The 23,660-nt window shown below is 46.4% G+C and overlaps 1 protein-coding gene across 6 annotated transcripts; it reads right to left on the bottom strand.

Annotated features, from left to right (window-relative positions):
- Positions 1-497: 497 nt before the first annotated feature.
- On the bottom strand, positions 498-23,660 carry SIRT3 (sirtuin 3). Of its 6 annotated transcripts, none has more exons than XM_061407625.1 (7): positions 23,477-23,660; positions 16,152-16,340; positions 15,830-16,062; positions 13,224-13,324; positions 3,863-4,024; positions 2,493-2,702; positions 498-998 (listed from the first exon to the last, which is right to left on the bottom strand). In XM_061407625.1, the coding sequence occupies exons 2-7, from the start codon at positions 16,196-16,198 to the stop codon at positions 975-977; spliced, it is 777 nt and encodes a 258-aa protein (XP_061263609.1). In that variant the 5' UTR covers positions 16,199-16,340; positions 23,477-23,660; the 3' UTR covers positions 498-974. The 6 variants fall into 6 exon arrangements, with proteins under 6 accessions (XP_061263609.1, XP_061263607.1, XP_061263611.1 ...); XM_061407623.1 differs by lacking the exon at positions 23,477-23,660 and adding an exon at positions 22,960-23,090; XM_061407627.1 differs by lacking the exon at positions 23,477-23,660 and adding an exon at positions 22,988-23,081.

Below are 23,660 nucleotides of genomic sequence, written 5' to 3'. Positions count from 1 at the left end.
ACCACTCATGTATTAGGCCACCAGGTCTCCTGAGCAGTTTGTCAGTGAAATCTGCTCCAGGGGGCTCTAGCCCAGGGATCCAATGGGGAGATAAGACTCCAAGAAGGACGGAACACTGAGGGGCAGGAGCTGGGCCTGGGGACAGCCCCAGACAGGGCCTGTGCCAAAGCAGGAAGATCCCAGTAGGTTCTGCCCAGACAGCAGTGTGGCTGTTAACAAGTGAGCGATGCCTTCTGTCTTAGAGGTTAATTCAAGCAGCATTAATGGAAAAAGGCCTGGTTGGGCGGGAAGGCTGCTAGAATGGTCTGAAACAGATGAGTTTCTGGGGTTGACGTGAAAGGCATCAGGGACAAGGGTGTGTGGGGTGCTCTGAAGGGCCTGTGGATGAATTCAGGGACAGATGTTCTCAGTCCTCAGGCAGTAGAGGAGAAACACCCACACCTCGAAGTTTCCACATTCCTGTCCCGTTTAGGTGACAAAAATGAAGGGATGCCCAGTTTCTACATTAAAATTTATTTCATGCCGGAAAAGAAGGACAGACTAAAAATAAGCCTACTAAAGAGGCCAGAAGACTAGCGCGTTACCTGGGACCCAGACCCACTCCCAGAAGGCGGCTGCAGCTGCTCACCCCAGTGGACAGATGTTGATCCTGCCCTTCACATGGATCCCAACTTGGGGTTCTAGGCAGTCTGATTCAAGAGATTCGCCATCAGGAGAAAGCTTCTGACATTGAGAGCTTCAGCAGCATGAAGAGTTAAACAGCAACGTCAGCCCAGGCAGCGCCGTCAATCTGTGGCGAGTGGCCCTGAGTGCACGGGGTTACAACCCGGGAAGACACTCCAGGGGCAGCCTCAGGTGGCGTGTCCTGGTTCAGCCACAATTTGTAAACGTGCCCGAGCTCTTCTTCATCAGCAGAAGTCTTCATCAGAAATGGGCGGTGACTCCCAAGTAACCTCTGGTGTGAGAGGCGTTCCTCACAGTCTGTCCCAGCCATCAAACTGGAACACAAAGAGGAGGTCGGTTACTGAAAACACTGGGCACGTGCGAGGGCCTGGAATCAAAGTTCCGTGAAACGGAAGCTTTTCTGTCTGCAAATGCTATGCAGCCAAGTTAAGATGATGCCAAGCAGGGCTGGGCAAAACTGGGCGGCTAGTAGGGCTTTGCTTAAGTAACCAGTACAGACATACTGAGGCGCACGTGCTCAAGAACATTCACTATTTGGAAGAGATCCACCTTTCACTTCCATTCACCCCTTAGTGTTTACTCTTGGGCAGCAACTCTTTTAAAATAAACCCCTAAAATCATAACAGTACACAAATTTCTCTGGAACTAGAAAATGGCTCAGGTCAAATCCTTTAGGACTAATTCCAAAAGCCCATAGCGACTACTTGACTTGTGACTATATGAAAGGAGGAAGTCAGTCCCTAGGTAAGGAAAGGCTCCTGTGTAAGCTGCCAAGTGGATATGACCGAGGCCTCTACTCCCCTGTGAGTGAGGCATCTGCTACTGTTCCTCTGGAGACAAAGTGAAAGCGTCGTGTTAGCTGGACTTTACTAGGTGATACAGCAGTGTGACAGACACGATGGTCTTTATTTCCTCCAGTGAACTGAGAAGTGACACCACCCTTTAGCTAATCCTTAAGAGCCAGACTCTGGATTGAGGGGCAATGATGTCTAACTCCATGAAAACATATACTGCAAGTTCTCATAGCCTTAGAAAGCCTCATATGCTCACTTTGGTCCAAACTGGTAAGAAAATAGCCTATTATAGCCAGAGGCTGGGGGCTTTTGCCAGTGGAGATGAAAGGGCCGACCCGTGGCGCTGAAGCCCTGAGGCAGGGCACAGCCAAAGGCAGGGAGGTTTCCCGAGACGAAGCCGTGAGCGCTCCGGTGAGGTCCACCTGGGGCAGTGCTACACCCGGCTGTAATCGTGAACAATCCTCTTGAGAGACGGGCTGCAACGTGTAATGCTGCCCCTGTAGAAAATAACCCCTCACGTGAAGGCTATGCGTGCCAACTGATTCTCATGGGAAACTTCACTTGTAGGAGGTTTGATATCTAGAGCAATGAAGGCTCTGGCTTACTACCGCCAGTAGATAAGTCAATGGCTCTCACACTGTCCTAAAAGCATCATCCCATACTGGTTCAGAGAACTTGAGAACCACATCTTAGCCTGAAGCTGTGTGGTGCTCCTTCAGCTTAGGGTACAAAGAGCTGAAGTGTGATGATTGTAGAACGACAGCCCCGTGAGCCTGGACCCTCATCGGCCCTCAGAGCAGGCACGAGGTGGCAGTTTCTGCATGTCTAAATGGCGGGAATAAGAATCAGAGCACCCCAGTAATAAGCACACAGACGGCCCGGAGGTGCCTGGTGTGGAGTTAACAGCAACATTACCTGTTACTGCGACAGTGTTAGCCAAACAGGGCTCTGCTCGAGGTCAACCAGACCCCGGAGCAGAAGAGACCCCTCCTGTGACCGTGCAGCAGGCCATACCTTTCCAGTTTCCCTCTGGATGAGGTCCTGGATGTCGTCTGTCCAGCCGAGAAGCTCCACCAGCCTTTTCACACCATGGACCACATCCCCCAGCTGGGCCACGTCCCTGCCCCGAGGATTCCTAGCCAAGGACCCCACCAAGTCCCGGTTGATGAGCAGTCGGGGCACCGAGCTCCGCACAGCATCGGACAAGCTGGCAAAAGGTTCCACCTGAAAAATTGCCCAAACATGAGGAGCGGGTGCCCACTTTCCCAGGCCCTCAGGACCTTTGTGCCACAGTCCCTGAGGCCCTGGAGGTACTGCCTGACCAAGGTGAGACCGTGGATACGGAGAAAACCCGGCACCGCTTCACTTCTGCGCTAGCGCTCCTGCTGCTTGGTCTCAGCAGCCTTGCGTCTCCCCCTCCCCGGAGCCTGCCTCTCATCCACGCCCCTTGCTCTCCTGGCTCCTGCAGTCTCCCTGCTGAAGTTCACCCACACCATCTCACCTGCCCTCCCCGTCCACGCAGTGTCTTCTCCCGGCTCACCAGGGACATGACAGCCCATCTATCTGTTCCTGCTCCCTGAGGGCAAGTGCCCGACCCTCAGAGGGACCGCCACTGAGGGGCTCCCGAGGCACCCGCTACAACAGGGCCTGGCAAACTCAGGGAAAACACACACAGCTCTGGGTCTCTAGCTGGTTGGAGGCCTGGGCACAGGTCTTTCTGGCCCCTCTGCCCCCGTAGTGCCTGAATCCAGTCAGGCACAGTGCCTTCAGGGTCTCATCACAGCCTTTAGAAGTTTCCTGAACGTCCAGTCCAGATGCATCTCCCAAGCACCTCAAACGCATGTGCAGAACTGAATTCAGCAACCCCAATCCAGACTCCTCAGCAAAGGCCCTGACCTCCCACAGGAGAGACAGACACCTCCCTCTTAAAGTCCTCGAGACGCCAGGCTCGAAGTCCAGCCCTCCTCCCCCTGCCATCTCGCACAGTCCCCAAGTGTGACTATGCTCAGCCTCCTGGACATGTGCTCAATTCATCCTGTTCCCAGATCTCTCTGATCTCAAGGATGACCAGATACACCCCTGGTTTCACTGCTTCTACAGAAAATCGGTCTCTGTGATAGATGTCACCTTGGAAGCCTGCTCCTGCCTGACATCTTTGCCCTCACGCGTCGTGCCCACCCACACTCTGGACACCTTCCTTTCCCCCGTCCTCCCACGCAGACTGCTGCTCTCTCGGCCTGGAACACCACTGCTTCCTCACATGATGAATCCACTCATATTCCAAAGGTAGGGCCCCAGAGTGTCCCACCAGCCCTCACTTCCTCTGCCTTGTCTCGCTAGCCTCCTCCCCACACATCTGTGCACCATTAGGCATGCTGACAAACCTCCAGGGAGGTCCCAAGGATGAGCAGCAGGTCTGCCATGGGGAAGTCAGCCAGATGCAGCAGGAACCTAGCAGGCAGCGGCTCCCCGAAGAACACGATGTCAGGCTTCGTGACGCCAGAGCAGACGGGGCAGCGGGGGACCCTGTCCACCATCACGTCGGCCTGGTGACACGGAGAGAGTGGGCCAAGGGAACCACACGGCACACTTGAAAAGGGAAAACCAACTTCTCACTGAGGACGCGTCAGACAGTCCCAACAGCGAGACGGTAGCACAGTGAGGCCCTGTGTATGGAGAACCCGGCTTCAGCAGCTATTAACACTGCCAGCTTTATCTCATACAGCCCCCAGAGTCTGGGGAGATGGCAGTAAGTTTTTTGTTTTGAGGTCGCAGTATTTGAAAGCAGATCTTGGATACTACGTGACATCTGACACACTGAACACTATGCTCTGCACTCTGCAGGAGCGCTTGTCAGAGACACTCAGCTGGTGAGAAAACCCAGCTGACCCTCAAACAATGCAGGGGCCAGGGCAACAACCCTTTGCACAACTGAAATCTGCACAAAATGTAGGTTAAGCCCTCTGTACACATGGTTCCTCCATATCTGTGGTTCTGTATCGTGATTCAATCAGCTGTGGATCATATAGTCCCAGAGTTCACAGTTATTTTCTTAAAAATCCACGTATGAGTGGACCCACACAGTTCAAACCCATGTTCAAAGTCAACTGTACTACTTAGATAGTCCTCAGCAGCACTCTGTAGGTATCTGGCTTACAACAGGTGTTAGTCAGTGAAAACGACTGTATAAATTTGTCCCTGATTTCAGCTGAAGCGATCCTGACGTGACCTTAGCCCTGAAGACATTCAGGTCAGCTTGAACTCACTGGCTGGAGTCACGACTCTCAACACCATCCACAGACCTCCTACTTGCAGGCCACGGTGGAGCAGTGTGAGTCGTCATATCCTGCTACACTTGTTCATGCTTGGGCTAGACATCAGAAGAGGAAACTAAGGGAAAAGACACTTGCCTTATAAGGTAAACCTTTACTGCTAATGCAAATTTGTTTTTGCAGGCTGAACCCAGTAAGGAGCAGCAGAAACAACAGACAAAAGAAACAGACTGTTCAAAGACTTTAGATATTAGCAGATCCACATAAAAACTGTATTATGCTTAAATTTTTTAAAGGACAGGTTTGAAATACTTGTTGGAGATAAAAAGCTATACAAAGTATTGCAGTGGATTTGGAAAGGAACCAGATAGGACTTGAAGTAATAAAATGTACAGTACTGAAAATTAAAGCTCAGTGGAGGGGCTTTATCCTCTATGGAAGAACAGTGTATCAATCAACTGGAAAGTAGATCAGGAGGAAGACTCAGAATGCAGCACCCAGGGGAACAAGACAGGACGCAGAAAAGAGTGGCCAAGGCTTCTGGGCAGAGCGTGAGCCCATCTCAGAGGTTTTAACCCAGGGTCTAAAGAGGGAATACAAGGTCCACATGCGTGGGGCAGCCACTGTCCAGAGGAATTACCATGACTGAGGGCTTGGGTTTTTTTAAGCAAAAATGAAGACGATATCAAACTACAGATTCAGAAAGCTCTACAGAAGCCCAGAGGGTCACAAAGAGTCAGACACAACTGAGGGCCGAACAACAACATGGAGACAAAGTGAAGCGTGAAACCCCCCAGACAGGAGCTCTCAGATAGTCAGAGAAGAACGAAAGTGCTTCCCAAGTTTATACAGAAAGCAGGAGACTCAGACTAGCCAATACAATACGGAAAAAGATGATCACGGAAAGGAAAACATGGTAAATCAGACTTCATTAAAATGAAAAACTTCTCCTCTGTGAAAGACAACGTCAAGAGGATGAGAGAAGTCACAGACTAGGAGAGAATACTTGCAGAAGACAAATCTGATAATGCAAAGAATTCTTAAAGCTCAGCAATAAGAAAATAGGCAACTCAATTTAAAAATGGGCCCAAGACCTCACCAAAAAAGATACAGATGGCAAATGAGTATAAGAAACAACTTCCACATTATATGTCACTGCTGCTACTGCTGCTGCTAAGTCACTCAGTCATGTCCGACTCTGTGACCCCATACGACTCTGCGACCCCATAGACGGCAGCCCACCAGGCTCCCCCGTCCCTGGGGTTCTCCAGGCAAGAACACTGGAGTGGGTGCCATTTCCATCTCCAATGCATGAAAGTGAAGTCGCTCAGTCATGTCCGACTCTCAGCGACCCCATGGAACGCAGCCTACCAGGCTCCTCCATCCATGGGATTTTCCAGGCAAGAGTACTGGAGTGGGGTGCCATTGCCTTCTCTGTTATGTGTCACTAGGAAACTGCAAATTAAAACAATGAGATACCACTATCCCCCTACAAGAACGGCCAAAATCAACACCAAGTGTTGTTGATGCAGAGCAACAGGAACTCACATTCACTGTGGCTAGAAATGCAAAATGGGGCGGCCACTTTGGAAGACACAGACTAAACACAGTCTTAGCACAGGGTCAGCAGTCACAGTGCCTGGTATTTACCCAAAGAGCTGAAAACACATCCACAGAAAACCTGCATGTGGATGTTTGTAACAACTTTACTCATAATTACCAAACCTGGAATTAACCAAGGTGTCCTTTAGTAGGCCAATGGATAAACAAACTGTGTTACATCCAGACAATGGAATATTCAGTTCAGTTCAGTCGCTCAGTCGTGTCCGACTCTTTGTGACCCCATGAATCACAGCACGCCAGGCCTCCCTGTCCATCACCAACTCCCGGAGTCCATCCCCAACCCATGTCCATCAAGTCAGTGATGCCCATCCAGCCATCTCATCCTCTGTCATCCCCTTCTCCTTCTGCCTCCAATCCTTCCCAGCATTAGGGTCTTTTCCAATGAGTCAACTCTTTGCATGAGGTGGTCAAAGTATTGGGAGTTTCAGCTTCGGCATCAGTCCTTCCAATGAACACCCAGGACTGATCTCCTTTAGGATGGACTGGTTGGATCTCCTCGCAGTCCAAGGGACTCTCAAGAGTCTTCTCCAACACCACAGTTCAAAAGCATCAATTCTTGGGCACTCAGCTTCCTTCACCGTCCAACTCTTACATCCATACGTGACTACTGGAAAAACTATAGCCTTGACTAGACGGACCTCTGTTGGCAAAGTAATGTCTCTGCTTTTAAATATGCTATCTAGGTTGGTCATAACTTTCCTTCCAAAGACTAAGCATCTTTTAATTTCATGGCTGCAATCACCATCTGCAGTGATTTTGGAGCCTCCCCAAAATAAAGTCTGATACTGTTTCCACTGTTTCCCCATCTATTTGCCATGAAGTGATGGGACCAGATGCCATGATCTTAGTTTTCTGAATGTTGAGCTTTAAGCCAACTTTTTCAACTCAGCCTCAAAAAAAAAAAAACAGCGATCAGGCCATGAAAAGACATGGCAGAACCTTAAATACATAACGCTAAGTGAAAGAAGTCAACAAGAAGGCCGCACACTGTGTTATTCCAACTCTACGACGTTCTGGAAAAGGCAAAATTATGATCGCCAACCTAAATGAAACACTGACACAATGACAGAGCAATGGATAAAGAAGATGTGGCACACACACACAAACGGAATATAACTCAACCATTAAAAAAGAATAATAATGATATCTGCAGCACCATAGATGAACCTAGAGATTATCATACTGAGTCAGACGCAGACACGTATCAGGTAGTGTCCCTCGTATATGGAATCCAATTTTTTATATGATACAAATGAACTTATTTACAAAACAAAAAAAGACACAGATTTCAAAAACAAATTTATGGTTACCAATGAGGAACTGTGGTAGGGAGAATTAATCAGGAGTTTAAAATATACACACTACTAAATGTAAAACATAAAACAGATAACCAACAAGGACCTACTATATAGCACAGGGAACTCATAATCTGTGATAACCTACATGGGAAAAGAGTCTGAAAGAGATCCACACATATAAACTGAATCCCTGTGCTGTACACTTGAAACTAACAACACTGCCAACCAGCTACTGCTATTCGTCGTTCAGTCACTCAGTCGTGGCCACTCTCTGCAACCCCATGGACTGCAGCACGCCAGGCTTCCCTGACCCTCACCATCTCCTGGAGTTTGCACAAACTCCTGTTCATTGAGTCTATGATGCCATCCAACCATCTCAGCCCGTTGCCCCCTTCTCCTCCTGCCCCCAGTCTTTGCCAGCATCAGGGTCTTTTCCGATGAGTTGGCTCTTCATGTATCAGATGGCCAAAATATTGGAGTTGCAGCATCAGCATCCGTCCTTCCAATGAATATTTAGGGTTGATTTCCTTTAGGATTGACTAGTTTGACTATACTTCAATAAAATAATAAGAATAATCATAAAGATCTGTGGTTGCTAAGGGCTTGGGTTCAGGGAGGGAATTAAGGTTGACTGATTACTGGATACAGGGTTTTCCTGGGGGGTGATGAAAATACTCCAGAAGTAGACAGAGGTGGTGTTTGCACAATACAGTGAAAATACTAAATACCAATAAAGTGTAGACTTTAAAATGGTTAATTTTATGTTATGTGAATTCATCTCAATTAAAAAAAGACAGGATTCTGTGCCATGTCATTATTTCAGTTTCACCTTTATTTAAGATTTTCCACTCTACCTTACTCTACTTAAAAAAAAAAAAGCCATTCTAAGATTAAAAAGATATGGTATATATATACACGATGGTATATTACTCAGCCATTAAAAAGAATTAAATAATGCCATTTGCAGCAACATGGATGGAGCTAGAGATCATAATACTAAGCGAAGTCAGACAGAGGAAACTGAATACCATATGATATCACCTGTATGTGGAATCTAAAGCACAGCACAGGGACACCAACACGTGCTCACAGGAGCCCAAGGCTGCAGGTCTGGCGATCACACTTGGATGAACCACTGTCTAGAGGACAGGAGACACGGTGCTTGCCTGCCTTTAGCCCAGGCCGCTGTGTGAGGTCCTCCAGCGTCCACGTGGGAACTCTCCCAGACTGTGTGTTACAGGCCCCCGGCTTTGGCCTGCCGGTCCTCCTCCATCCAGGCCCTCTCTGAGACGGCACTGAAGATCAAGCCCTGAGCCTTTGGTGTGGAACACTGACTCCAAGACGCTAGACTAACAGAGAACTAACCCTAGGGCGTTTCAAATAGCGAGAACTCACACAAAGGAAACCACCTGAACATAAGACCCGGCATCACCCAACCACCAGGAGCGCCCTGTGCGGGGCGCCGCATCTAAGCAACAAACAAAGCAAAAGTACAAACCCAGCCGTCAGCAGACAGGACTCCACCTCACTCAGCCTTGCCCAGCAGAGGAAAAACAAACAGACAACAAAAAGAAAAGACTCAGCGCATATCTCACCCTATGGGAAGCTTACACAAACCCCTGGACCAACCTTAGGAGGGCAGAAACCAAAAGGAAGAAAGAATTCAACACTGAAGCCTGGGAAAAAGAGACTTTAAACACAATAAGTTAAAAGAAAATAATGAAAAGTCAGAGAAATACTACACAGATGAAGGAACAAATTAGAAACACAGAAGTCCAAATAAATGAAGAGGGAATAGGCAAACTACCTGAAAAAGAATTCAGAATAATTATAGCAAAGATGATCAAAAACCTTGAAAACAAAATGGAGAAAATGCAAGAGTCAATTAACAAAGACCTAGAAGAATTAAAGAATAAACATACAGGAACAAACAACGCAATTACTGAAATTAAACATACCCTGGAAGGAACCAATAGCAGAAAATCTGAAGCAGAAGAATGAATCAGTGAGCCGGAAGATAAAATGGTGGAAATAACTTCTGAAGAGCAGAATAAAGTAAAAAGAATGAAAAGAACTGAGGATAGTCTTAGAGACCTCTGGGACGATCTCAAATGCACCAACATTCAAATTATAGGGGTCCCAGAAGAAGAAGAGAAAAAGAAAGGATATGAGAAAATTGTCAATCAAGTCCAAGAGGCACAAAGAGTCCCATACAGGATAAACAAAAGGAGAAACACACCAAGACACACACTAATCAAACTAACAAAGACTAAACTCAAAGAAAGAACATTAAAAGCAACAAGGGAAAAGCAACAAGTAACATACAAGGGAAACCCCATATGTTTAATAGCTGATCTTTCAGCAGAAACTCTGCAGGCCAGAAGGGATGGCAGGATATGTTTAAAGTACCGAAAGGGAAACATCAACAACCAAGACCACTGTGCCCAGCGAGGATCTCATTCAAAATTGATGGAGAAATAAAAGGCTTTTCACACAAGCAAAAGTTAAGTGAATTCAGTACCACCAAACCAGCTTTACAACAAATGTTAAAAGGATTTATATAGTCAAGAAATAGAAGAAAAAAGATAAAAATCAACCCCAAACAATTAAGAAAATGGCAATAGGAACATACGTATCAATAATTACTTTAAAGGAAAATGGATTAAATGCTCCAACCAAAAGACAAGACTGGCTGAATGGGTACAAAAACAAGACCCATACATATGCTGTCTCCAAGAAACCCACTTCAGACCTGAAGACACACAGAGACTGAAAGGGAGAGGATGGAAAAATATATTCCACACAAATGGGAAGCAAAAGAAAGCTGGAGGAGCAATCCTCATATTAGATAAAACAGACCTTAAAATAAAGTGTATTACAAGAGATAAGGAAGGACACTGCATAATGATCAAGGGATCGACCCAAGAGGAAGACATAACAACTGTAAATACCTCTGCACCCAACACAGGAGCACCGCAGTACGTAAGACAAACACCAACAGACGTAAAGGCAGAAACCGAAAGCAGGAGACTTTACCACCCTGCTCACACCAGTGGACACATCATCAAAACAGAAAACTAATAAGGAACCATGAGTCTTAAAGGATACATTAGATGAGATGGATCTCACTGATCTCCTCAAGACACTCCATCCAAATGCAGAAGAATACACCTTCTTCTCATGTGGACATGGAACATTCTCCAGGACAGACCATATCTTGGGTCACAAATCAAATCTCAGTAAATTTAAGAAAATTGAAATCGTATCAAGCATCTTCTCCGACCACAATGCCATGAGACTAGATATCAACTACAAGAAAAAAACTGTAAGAAACACTTGGAGATTAAACAACACATCTCTAAATAAGCAACAGGTTACTGAAGAAATCAAAAGGGAAATCAAAAAATTTCTGAAAACAAATGACAATGAAAACACAACAACTCAAAGCCTATGGGATGCAGCAAAAGCAGTTCTAAGAGAGAAGTCTGTAGCAATACAATCCTACCTCTAAAAAACAAGAAAAACATCGAATAGATAGCCTAACATTACACCTAAAACAACTCAAAAAAGAAGAACAAAAAAAATTAGTATGGAAATAAATCATATAAATGAAAAAAAATGAAAGAAAAAATAGTAAAGATTAATAAAACTAAAAGCCGGTTCTTTGAGAAGATAAACAAAATTGACAAAACATTAGCCAGACTCAATATGCCAGAAGATCTAGAAAACTCAGCAGTGGCAACAGGACTGGAAAAGATTAAGTTTTCATTCCAATCCCAAAGAAATGCTTTGCCAAAGAATGCTCAAATTAACATACAATTGCGCTCATTTCACATGCCAGCAAAGTAATGCTCAAAATCCTTCAAGTTAGGCTGCAATAATACGTGAACAGAGAAATTCCAGATGTATAAGCTGGATTTAGAAAAGGCAAAGGAACCAGAGATCAAATTGCTAATATCCGTTGTATCACAGAGAAATCAAGGTAATTCCAGAAAAACATCTACTTCTGTTTAACTGACCACACTAAAGCCTTTGACTGTATGGATCACAACAAACTGTGGAAAATTCTTAAAGAGATGGGGATATCAGACCACCTTACTTGCCTCCTGAGAAACCTGTTTGCAGGTCAAGAAGCAACAGTTTGAACCATACATGAAACAATGGACTGGTTCAAAATTGGGAAAGGAGTACATCAAGGCTCTGTGTTGTGAAAAAGCTGGCTTAAAACTCAACATTCAGAAAACTAAGATCATGGCATCTAGTCCCATCACTTCACGGCAAATAGATGGGGAAAAAAATGGAACAGTGACAGACTTTTTTTTCTTGAGCTCAAAAATCACTGTGGATGGTGACTGCAGCCATGAAATTAAAAGACACTTGCTCCTTGGAAGAAAAGCTATGAAAAACCTAAACAGCGTATTAGAAAGCAGAGACATCACTTTGCCAACAAAAGTCCATATAGTCAAAGCTATGGTTTTTCCAGTAGTCATGTACAGATGTGAGAGTTGGACCATAAAGAAGGCTGAGCTCTGAGGAATTGATGCTTTCAAACTGTGGTGCTAGACAAGACTCTCGTGCGTCCCTTGGACAGCAAGGAGATCAAACCAGTCAATCCTAAAGGAGATCAACCCTGAATACTCATTGGAAGGTCTGATGCTAAGCTGAAGCTCTAAAGTTTGGCCACCTGATGCAAAGAACTGACTCATTGGAAAAGACCCTGAGGCAAGGAAAGATTGAGGGCAGGAAGCGAAGGGGCAACAGAGGATGAGATGGTTGGATGGCATCAGTGACTCAAGGGACATGAGTTTGAGCCAACTCTGGGAGATAGTGAAGGACAGGGAATCCTGGCGTGCTGCAGTCCATGGTATCACAAAGAGTCAGACACGACATAGCAAATGAACAATAGCAACGCTCTATAGTTAACCAAAAACAGTAAGCGGAGCTGTAGTTACTGACACAAGGTATCTATGAAATTTTGCTCAGGGACAAAGCAATGTGAATATTAGTTATCCCATTAATGGAAAAAACTAATTGTGTGTGGGTGTAGGTACACAGAAATGTGCATGTATGTTTATATATACACACACGTATCCAATGGGCTACAGGAACTGTCAGAAGGCAGATTCACTTTTCCCTACATATTTTGTATTTGCTTAATTTTTTTTAATCTACAAATATCCTATGGCCCAATAAGTTTATATTTATAGATACTGGGAGTTAGGACTTGCACATTAAAAAATAACTGAAGTACAGCTGATAGCAAAGTGATTCAACTATACACACATATGTGTGTATATTCTTTTTATTCTTTTCCCTTATAGGTTATCAAAGATACTGAATATAGTTCCCTGTGCTGTACAGTAAATCCTTGTTGTCTGTACTGCCTTAATTTTGACAAGTAAATATTGATTTTTTATTTTAAAATTTAAGAAAATCATTTTCATAGTATTACTGTTCTGTTGTCCTTCCAACACAATGCTTATAAAATACCACTTCTCAAGGTTACTCCCAGTGAGAAGTGCAGAGGAAAAGAAGTCTCTGTGACAACTTACCCAGAAGTCCTCCCCTGGGTAGGGTCTTCGGCAGACGGTGCAGGTGGCAGAGGCAAGGGATCCATGAGCTTCAACGAGCTTTGAGTCAGGGATGCCAGATGCTGAAATTCAAACTGAAGGTAAGTGCTGCTGCCTCTGGGGCGGGGACGCAAGCCCCTCAGTGTCACCTCTGGGCGTGGCAGGCCCCCAGGAGAAGCCTCAGCCCTCCGTGGAAGCCTTACCTCTACAACCCACAGACAAAAGCCCGCTGGTCAGAATAAGCTCCGTGACGAGGTTCTGACAAGGAGCCAAATCACAGTTAAAACAAAGTCTGTCTAACAGCACGTGGAAAAAATTATCAACATAGCTCGTAAGTGTGTGTGTGTGTGTGTGTGTGTGTGTGAGTTGCTCAGTTGTGTCTGGTACTTTTTGCAACCCTATGGACTATAGCCCACCAGAAGCCTCTGTCCATTGGATTTCCCAGGCAAGAATACTGGAATGGGCTGCTATTCCCTTCTCCAGGGGACTGTCCCAACTCAAGGATCAAACCCAGTCTCCTGCATGGCAGGCAGATTCTTCACCATCTGAGCCACCAGGGAAGCCCATAAAAAGATACTCAGCATCACTCATAACTAAAAAACTGCAAACCAAAACTACAATGAGATACCACCTCACACCAGTCAGAATGGCCATCATCAAAAAAATCTACAAACAATAAATGCTGGAGAGGATGTAGGGGAAAGGGAACCCTCTTACACAGTTGGTGGGAATGTACATTGATACAGCCACTATGGAAAACAATATGGAGATTCCTAAAAAACTGAATAAAACTACCGTATGACCCAACAGTCCCACTGCTGGGCATAAACTCTGAGAAACTATAACTGAAAAGACACAAGTACCTCAATGTTCACTGCACCACCATCTACAAATAGCTAGGACACAGAAGCAACCCAGATGCCCATCGACAGACGAGTGGATAAAGCAGCTGTGGTACATGCAGACAGTGGAGTACTAGCTATAACAAGGGATGTGTTGGAGTCAGTGCTAACGAGGTGGATGGACCTAGAGCCTATTATACAGTGAAGTAAATCAGAAAAACAAATATCATATATTAATGCATGTATATGGAATCCAGAACGATGGTCCTGATGAACCTATTTACAGGGCAGCAGTGGAGATGCAGACATAAAGAACAGACTTAGGGACACAGGGTGAGGAGGAGAGGATGGGACAGATGGAGAGAGCGGCATGGAAACACACACGCCACTACTGTACACTGGGCCGCCGGTGAGAACCCGCTCTCAGACGCATTCCTTCTTATAGCTCCCTGTATGACTCGGGGAGCTCAGCCGGGCGTCCGTGGCAACCTACAGGGGCAGGAGGCGGGAGGGAGGCTCAAGAGGGAGCAGACGCATATATACCTATGGCTGATTCATGTTAATGTATGGACTTTTTTTTAATTAATGAATAGCAAAAAAAAGCCTGTGAAAACGCAGTAGAAAAACATTTGACGTAAGTCTAGATCAAATTACACCCAACCAAGAAAAACATTTTCTATGCTACAGACACCAAGAGTAAGAAAATACTGCTAATATAAATACATTTCCAAAAACCTGTGGAAAAACAAACAAAAGGTGACTTATCGTGCAAGTTCTGTTACCACCATGAGCTTTGGAAGGCCACTGGTGTGAAGACCTGGTTCTTGCTGCCATGTCCCCACCGTCCCCACTCTACACATGTGAAGGTCACAGCCGCACACTCCCACTTCCCACAAGCCTGCGCTGCTGCATTTCCAGGAAAGAGATCATCCCCACTGCCTATGCGGTTCCAAGTTGTAGAGTCCTTCTAGCAAGTAAACATTTTTCTGGAGTTGAGACAGCTCCTTTTTTCAATTCACAACGCATCTGTAGCCTGGCTGAGCTGCCACTGGCTTGCTGAGAGCTGCCTGTCAGCAACTGCAGAAAAGAAAAGGCCCAGCAACTGCTTCTGCAGGGCGCACGGCCAGAGGTCAGCAGGACCCACGAGTCACTGCGCGTGGCCACCATCTAGGTACAGTCAAGAAACCACCACACTGAATTTGACATTAAGGAACTGTTAGTGACTTCTTTCTGTGATAATGATATCACGGTTGTGTTTTAGAAGTCTTTACCTTCTAAAGATACCCATTGCTGGATTTATAGATTAAATTTATGATAAGAGTATTTGCTTCAAAATACTCAGGGGTGAGAGAAGATGGGGGTAGGACACAGGTTAAACAGGCCTGGCCATGATGAGATAACGAGGCCATGAGCATTCATCACATACATCTCACTGTGTGCTTAAAAAATTCCATAATGAAAACGTGAAAAAAGAAAACCATCAGATCAACAAAACCAGAAGCTCCCAATGTCAACTTTAGCTCCATCCCAAACTCACGACCTAGAAAGTGGGTCCACCAATGAGGTCCTAACAGTGATACTTAAGACACAAAGAGGACATTTTTGCTGGAGATGATGGCAAAACTTCTTGGGTCAAAATCAGCCACAAGGATGGGGAATAAGAACTAGGCCTCAGCCCTACCTAGAAACAGGCACCTGAGCCTTCCCTGCGGGAGTGAAAAGGTGTGGAACAGGAGCAAGGCTCACCTCTCTCGAGCCCGTCGATGTTCTGGGTGTAGAGCCGCAGAAGCAGCCCCTTCTCGTGTAGCAATCGGAGGAAGTAGTGAGTAGCATTGGGCCTATAGTTCCCAGGGTACAGCTTCTTGGCGAAAGTGAAAAATGGCTTGGGGTCATGAAAGAAAAAGGAGAGCTCAAAAATGGCCTCAGGGTAGGGGAGCTTGTACTGCTGGAGGATGCTGTAGTAGCCAACCCCTGGAGACCTGCAGAGAGAAGCGAGAGGCTCTGAGCCATTCAAGAGACAGCAGGGAGTGGAGGGAGCTGTGGGACGAGCTCTGGGAGTGCAAGGCACCTGAAGTCTGGGATGCCGCTGGGTGTGCTGATGCCGGCCCCCACCATGACCACCACCTTCTGGCAGGCTCTGGTCTTAATCAGCTCAGCGATGTCCTGCAGGAGAAACTTCTTCTGACTGTGGCCTCCCCCTCCAGTGTCACTTGAGGCACCAGCAAAACAAGATATGGACCATCCTCCACCTGGAATACTGATAGAAAAGGAGAGCAGCCAGGTAACCGATGATAATCGAGCTGATGCCGGCAAGAATGAGCAATGTCTGCCTTCCACCAACCCCACCACTAAGAATGACTACACTTCCTTCCCACCCCACAAACGACCATCTTTCTTATCGTGGGATAAAACAGAAACTCTGAAATCAAGATCTATTTGGGAGCAAAAATTTCAGGTTAATGGGAACTGTGCAATTCAGAAAAGTATCATTTCACAATTCCTGTTATCAAAAGCTAGTGAAGGCTCAAGCTAGAGCTAAGACATCTGGGGATGCTCTCTGCAGAGCCATACACCCTAACATAGAAAGGATGTGACAAATACTCAGTGACATTTAAAGCAAATTAAACATCTCAGACTTTACGCCAAATATTCAGTTCAGTCACTTAGCCACATCCGATTTTTTGTGACCCCACTGACTTCAGCACGCCAGGCTTCCCTGTCCATCACCAACTCCTGGAGCTTGCTCAAACTCATGTCCATTGAGTCGGTGATGCCATTCAACCATCTCATCCTCTGTCATCCCCTTCCCCTCCCGCCTTCAATCTTTCCCAGCATCAGGGTCTTTTCCAATGAGTCAGTTCTTCGCATCAGGTGGCCATAGTATTGGAGTTTCAGCTACAGCATCAGTCCTTCCAATGAATATTCAGGACTAATTTCCTTTAGGATTGAACTGGCTGGATCTCTTTGCAGTCCAAGGGACTCTCAAGAGTCTTCTCCAACACCACAGTTCAAAAGCATCAATTCTTTGGCACTTAGCTTTCTTTATAGTTCAACTCTCACATCCAAACATGACTACTGGAAAAACCATAGCTTTGACTAAACAGACCTTTGTCGGCAAAGTAACATCTCTGCTTTTTAATATGCTGTCTAGGTTGGTCATAGCTTTTCTTCCAAGGAACAAATGTCTTTTAATTTCATGGCTGCAGTCACAATCTGAAGTGATTTTGGAGCCCCAAAAAAGATAAAGTCTCTCACTGTTTCCATTGTTTCCCCATCTATTTGCTATGAAGTGATGGGACCAGACGCCATGATCTTCGTTTTCTGAATATTGAGCTTTAAGCCAACTTTTTCACTCTCCTCTTTCACTTTCATCAAGAGGCTGTTTATTTCTTCTTCCCTTTCTGTCATAAGGGTGGTATCATCTGCATATCTGAGGTTCTTGATATTCCTCCTGGCAATCTTGATTCCAGCTAGAGTTTCATCCAGCCTGGCATTTCACATGATGTACTCTGCACATAAGTTAAATAAGCAGGGTGACAATATACAGCCTTGTCGTACTCCTTTCCCAATTTGGAACCAGTCTGTTGTTCCATGTCCAGTTCTAACTGTTGCTTCTTGACCTGCATACAGATTTCTCAGGAGGCAGGTAAGGTGGGTCTGGTATTTCCATTTCTTTAAGAATTTTCTACAAGTTTGCTGTGATCCACACAGTCAAAGGCTTTGGCATAGTCAATAAAGTAGAAGTAAATGTTTTCCTGGAACTCTCTTGCTTTTTTGATGATGATCAAACCAGTTTGATCTCTGGTTCCTCTGCCTTCTCTAAATCCAGCTTGAACATATGGAAGTTCACATTTCATGTACTGTTGAAGCCTGGCTTGGAGAATTTTGAGCATCCCTTTGCTAGCATGTGAGATGAGTGCAATTCTGCGGTAGTTTGAACATTCTTTGGCGTTGCTTTTCTTTGGGATTGGAATGAAAACTGACCTTTTCCAGTCCTGTGGCCACTGCTGAGTTTTCCAAATTTGCTGGTATTTTGAGTGAAGCACTTTCACAGCATCATCTTTTAGGATTTGAAATAGTTCCATTGGAATTCCATCGCCTACCACTAGCTTTGTTCGTAGTGATGCTTTCTAAGGCCCACTTGACTTCACCTTCCAGGATGTCTGGCTCTAGGTGAGTGATCACACCATCGTGGTTATCTGGGTCATGAAGCTCTTTTTTGTATAGTTCTTCTGTGTATTCTTGCCACCGCTTCTTAATATCTTCTGCTTCTGTTAGGTCCATACCATTTCTGTCCTTTACTGTACCCATCTTTGCCAAATATTAACAGAATGTTAATTAAGTAGGTTCAAGACACCATTCCAAAAAGAAACACTCATATCCTGACACCGAGGGATTCAAACAGCTGCAGAGCCTCCATCTTCTATGTTCGCAGCCATTCAGAAGGCTGCTCATTTTTTATAGCAGCCAAACATATGAAACAACCCAGGCAAGGCAAGAGCCGACTGGAGCTGGGGGTTACCCTGCAAAACTCCAGGAGTCTCAGGTCATCTGCAGGAGCCAGGAGCTGAGACACTCACAATACTAACTGTTTGGAGTATGAGATAGTCTTCCACAAGAGAAAAAGAGCAAAACACACAATAAAGATGCCACAGGCTTCGGAGAGGCATCAGGACTAAGAGGCTCCACAACCAGGAAGCACCAGAAAGACGACAGAGACAACACAAGCTGCACAACAGGCGCAGCACCTGGACACGTCCACCTGAGGCAAGTCTGCAGCCGCAGGGCGCACAGGCAGAGCCCAGTGCGGGCCTGAAGGCGCCAGACTGCCTGATCTGCTCTCAGGGCCTCATTTGGCATCTACCTGAGCTACACAACTTCATCACCTGCTGGTAGCATGTTGGCAACCTGTCCAGAGTTCAAGACGGCCAGCCCCACTCCACAGAGCATCTGCCTCTCACCCCAAGGCTGGCAGCCACCACGCCCATCTTCCAGAAGGCCCTGATGTCCCACAGCTAGGACTTCGGCCCTCAGTATAGACCCCTCCACCCTGACAGGAAGAGATTAAACAAACTGAAACGAAAACCCACCCCAAATGATTGATAAATCTAAAGTGAATACAGACACAAAAAGAGGAAAGAGAGTATTTATTTTATCATTTGTGATACAGGTAAGAAATAAGCACCCTAAAAGCGTATTTTCAGATACAGGCCAGGACAATCCAGAGCTTATCTTCCAGGAGTGTGGTCCTAGCTCACTTTGTTTGCCCGTTGTCTCTGGTTTTCCTTTCGCTCCTGCACAATCTGCACACTCACCTGCTCACACCCTGCTGCTGAGGTTCTCCCTGATGCCCTCGGACCCCACAGCGCCAGAGCATCTTAGCACCACACACCCCACCCCAGTGACAGTTTCAGGCCCACTACTCCCTCTCATAGACCTCTCTTTTCCTGGTTTGTACTCACTCTAAACCCAGCTCCTTTACCTGAAAAGACCTTTTTACCCCTCAGCATGTCTAGAATCTCCCAGAGCCAAGGCCACTCCTTCATAAAGCCACTGCCCAACCCAGTAAGAAGTCACCTTTGCCCTCCTCTGAAGAGTGACAACTCTGGCTCCCCTTCTTCACTTTAGGGCCTGTCACCCCTGCCCTCCTGAAGTAACACTGCACAGCTGCCTCGCACAGTCCACTCTGAAGTCAATGACAGTGCAACTCAGGAGCTCACTGGCCACTCAGTCCACTTGTGATGCCTCTCCTGGCAAACCATCATCTTGGTTTTCCAAAGAACAGGCCTCAGAAAAGTATGTAATGAGAAAGAGGAACTGGCAAGGGAAGGCAGGGCTGAGGGCACCAAAAGGGGAGTCAGAGCCCTAGTCACTATTGCCTCATTAAGTCACTCAGCACCCTGAGCCTTGGCTGCCAAAGCCAAAAGCAAGGGAGCCAGAGCTTATTCCAACAGTCTTTTGAAAAAACCCACAGCTGTAAATCTCCCAGCAGAAAGTACAGGAAATACAGCAGAGAAACAATGCTTTCCCACTCCTCCCCATGCTCTTCCAGAGATGCCCATGGATTCTGAGGAAAGTTCTCCTCCACCCAAGTCTTCCATAAAAGCACCAGACAAGGCAGCTCTCCTGAGTGTACATCAATGAAATCTCCGAAGGGGGGTTTCCAGTGAAAACCATAGTTAGGAAGGGAAAAGATGGCTCTGGCTACAACCACAGCCATTAAATGTCCACTTCACATGGCGTCAAGAACATCTGTTCACCTAAGGTCCTCAACCAAACATTTCTGTGCTCCTTCCAAATGCAAATTATGGGGAATACAAAAGGAATCAGAGGAAAGTTGTGATACTGTGATTTAGAATTATATATATCTATTCAGCTCAGTTCAGCCGCTCAGTTGTGTCTCTTTGCAACCCCATGGACTGCAGCACGCCAGGCTTCCCGGTCCATCACCGACTCCCAAGGCTTGCTCAAACTCATGTCCATCAAGTCAGTGACCCCATCCAACCATCTCATCCTCTGTCACCCCCTTCTACTCCTGCCTTCAATATTTCCCAGCCTCAGTCTTTTCCAGTGAGTCAGTTCTTCACATCAGGTGGCCAAAGTATTGGAGTTTCAGCTTCAGCATCAGTCCTTCCAATGAATATTCAGGACTGACTTCCTTCAGGATTGACTCTTTGGATCGCTTTGCAGTCCAAGGGATGCTCAAGAATCTTCTCCAAACAGTTCAAAAGCATCAATTCTTCGGCGCTCAGCTTTCGTTATAGTCCAACTCTCACATCCATATATGACTACTGGAAAAACCATAGCTTTGACTATATCTAACAATATATATTTTCAGTCTTAGTCCCAGAACCCTTAGAATTTCCTAAGAGCAATGGGAACACCTTTTGTTACAGTATTTGGTCTTTTGGCCTCAGGCCCTGAAATCCCTTCAGAGCTATGAAGTGAAATAAGTGTCCTGTTATTCATAACAAGCCTCTTACAACTAGGCTGAGTTTATGTTAATGAGGTGATTATTGGAAATCCCCTAAGGATGGGGTATGGTTGCCAGGGAAACCAACCACAATTAGAGAGTTGGAATCTCCATGAAAACCCAAAAACAAGAGGTTCAGAAAGCTTCCACGTGCCAGGCCCCAAACTCCACAGGGACAGAGGCTCCTGCATTTGGAACTCTCCCAAACCTCAGCCTGGGTATCTCTTTATTGGCTTGTTCATTCATACTTTTTAATATCCTTTATAATAAACTAGCAATCTACTAAGTACACCGGTTTCTTGAACTCTGTGAGCGGCTCTAGCAAATTAATCACATCAGAGGAGGGGTCACAGGAAGCTCCGACCTGTAGTCAGTGGGTCAGAAGCACAAGTGGACCTGGGTCAGTGGCTGAAGCGATGTCCGTCCTATGGGACTGAGCCCCTAACCTGCGGAACCTGGTGCTGTCTCCAGGCTGACGGAGTCAGAGTTCAGTTACATTTGACATCCGGTTGGTGTCTGTGGAAAACTCAAAAGTTGCTCGCTGGTATTGAAATAAAACCCATTGTTGAGTGCCTAGTTGAGTGCAAGGTATCACTTAGGGTACTTAATGTGTACTTCTCATTTACACAAGTAAAACGTCCGCCACTGAAAAACACATGGACTGAATTTAACCAAACGTCTAGAAAATACTGAAGGTGTATGACTTAAAGTAAATGCTCCATGGAATGAGATCTACTGAGAGTAGGGATAAGCTGAGGAGCAAGCACAGATGCTGCTTGGGAAATGGAGACAAAGGACACCTTCAAACAGGAGCCCCTAAGATACAAGCTCAAAGGGCAGAAATTTCAAATTGTAGACAGCCTATGCAAGCAAACTGCTCTTCTCAGGTACCTTCATGCCTCCAGTTTGGGCTGCAAGTGGTGGCAAGGATTTACTGATTGATAAGGTCACTATTTAGCCATGCCCCAACCACACAACTGCCTGCAGATTCTGAAACTGAAATAAGCTCCATGGAGGCAACAATTTGACCCCTGCTCCATCACTGCACCTGAAACAGTCTGGTAGATGATAAGTTTCTTGGATGAAAGAAAGACTCCTCCTTGGTATCTCTTTATTAAAACTCTTCAGTATTTTTGGTAGTTGTGTAAGAAGGCATTAAGTGAATGTACCACTATTTACTGAAATACTTGTCCATTATTGGGCATGAAGTTAGTTTCCTAACAACTGTGATTAACAACTATGGTCTTAAGATTTTTCCACTTGTACGTCCGATTTCTAGACAAGGATTCAAAATGTGCAATTCCTGTGTATGAACCTGAGGAAGGGTATGAACATATGCTGGTGGGAGTATTAATTGCACGACGTTTATGTGGGGCAATAAAATGTAGACACAGGAGTTCCACTACTAGAGATTTATCCAAAAGGTGGAGTACGAACAAGGTTATTCAACACAGCACTATTTGTAGTAACTAAAGATTAGAAACATTTTCAACACGAGACTGGTTAAATTAAGTATGAAATGTCCAAAGAATGGAATTCTACAGATTAGCATAAAAGACTGAGAAAGCATTTAGGTTTAGAATGGAAGTAACCCCAAAACACGTTAAGTGGGAAAAAAAAGGTACAGAACAGAATCTAACTAAAACGGGGTCCGGATGTCAAGAATGAACATTAAGTGTTGTTTACACACGTCCAAAATACCCCTGGGAAGAAACGAGAAACCGTTGCCGTCCGGGACTCCAGAACGCCCTTCAGAGCCGCCTGAGCCGTGACTCGCCATTTTCAGGTTCTCCAATCGTCCCGCTGACCACACAGGGGGGCCTGACATCCCTGCTCGCCTGAGGGGGTCGGTCTCCTCCCTGGGCCCCGCCCGGCACCGCAGCCGCCCCCGCCCGGAACGAACCGAGGCCAGCGGGTCCACGCCCGCGCACCTCGCAAGCCCCAGAACCTGAGGGCTGGAACAGCTGAACGAGGAAACGCCATGCTTCTCCGCAGTGCGCAATGTCAGGTGCCCAGGGGTCTCGTGCGCGCCCCGCCCCCCGCGAGCGCGCCCCGCCCCCCGCGAGCGCGCCCCGCCCCCCGCGAGCGCGCCCCGCCCCCCGCGAGCGCGCCCCGCCCCCCGCGAGCGCGCCCCGCCCCCCGCGAGCGCGCCCTTTCCTTAGCCTCCCGCTCTTTCCCCGCCCCTGTGCGTGTTTCCTGCGCGTCCTTCCTGGCCGTCTCGCTCAGCTCGTCCCGCCCCTCCAAGCGCACCTTCGCCAGGTCTTCGCGAGCCCTTACCCTAGCCTCACGTTCTCTTTCCCCGTCCCAGCAGCCCAGGTGGAGGTGGACGTCAGGTGGGGGCGGTTTCCTATTCTATTGCGTTCCAGCCTCTGGTTCCCAAGACCAAACTTGGAACCTGCATTCTCTACCCTCGCTCTCACCTTTTTTCTGTTGAGATGGAGATGAGAACTAACACTTTGGGGAGCGCTTTTTGTGGTCAGGCATCATATTTATACTTAGTCCTCGCAAGCCACTACTAGGAAGGTGGCATTGTTAACCCCACTTGAATCAAGAACATTGGGTCACAAAGCCAGCTCGACCTAGGCGCCCGTACTCTTCAATGCC

The sequence above is a fragment of the Bos javanicus genome, chromosome 29 (genome assembly GCF_032452875.1).
Source record: "Bos javanicus breed banteng chromosome 29, ARS-OSU_banteng_1.0, whole genome shotgun sequence".
In the NCBI taxonomy this organism is placed as follows: Eukaryota; Metazoa; Chordata; class Mammalia; order Artiodactyla; family Bovidae; genus Bos; species Bos javanicus.
This window is presented reverse-complemented; position numbering and strand designations above follow the sequence as displayed.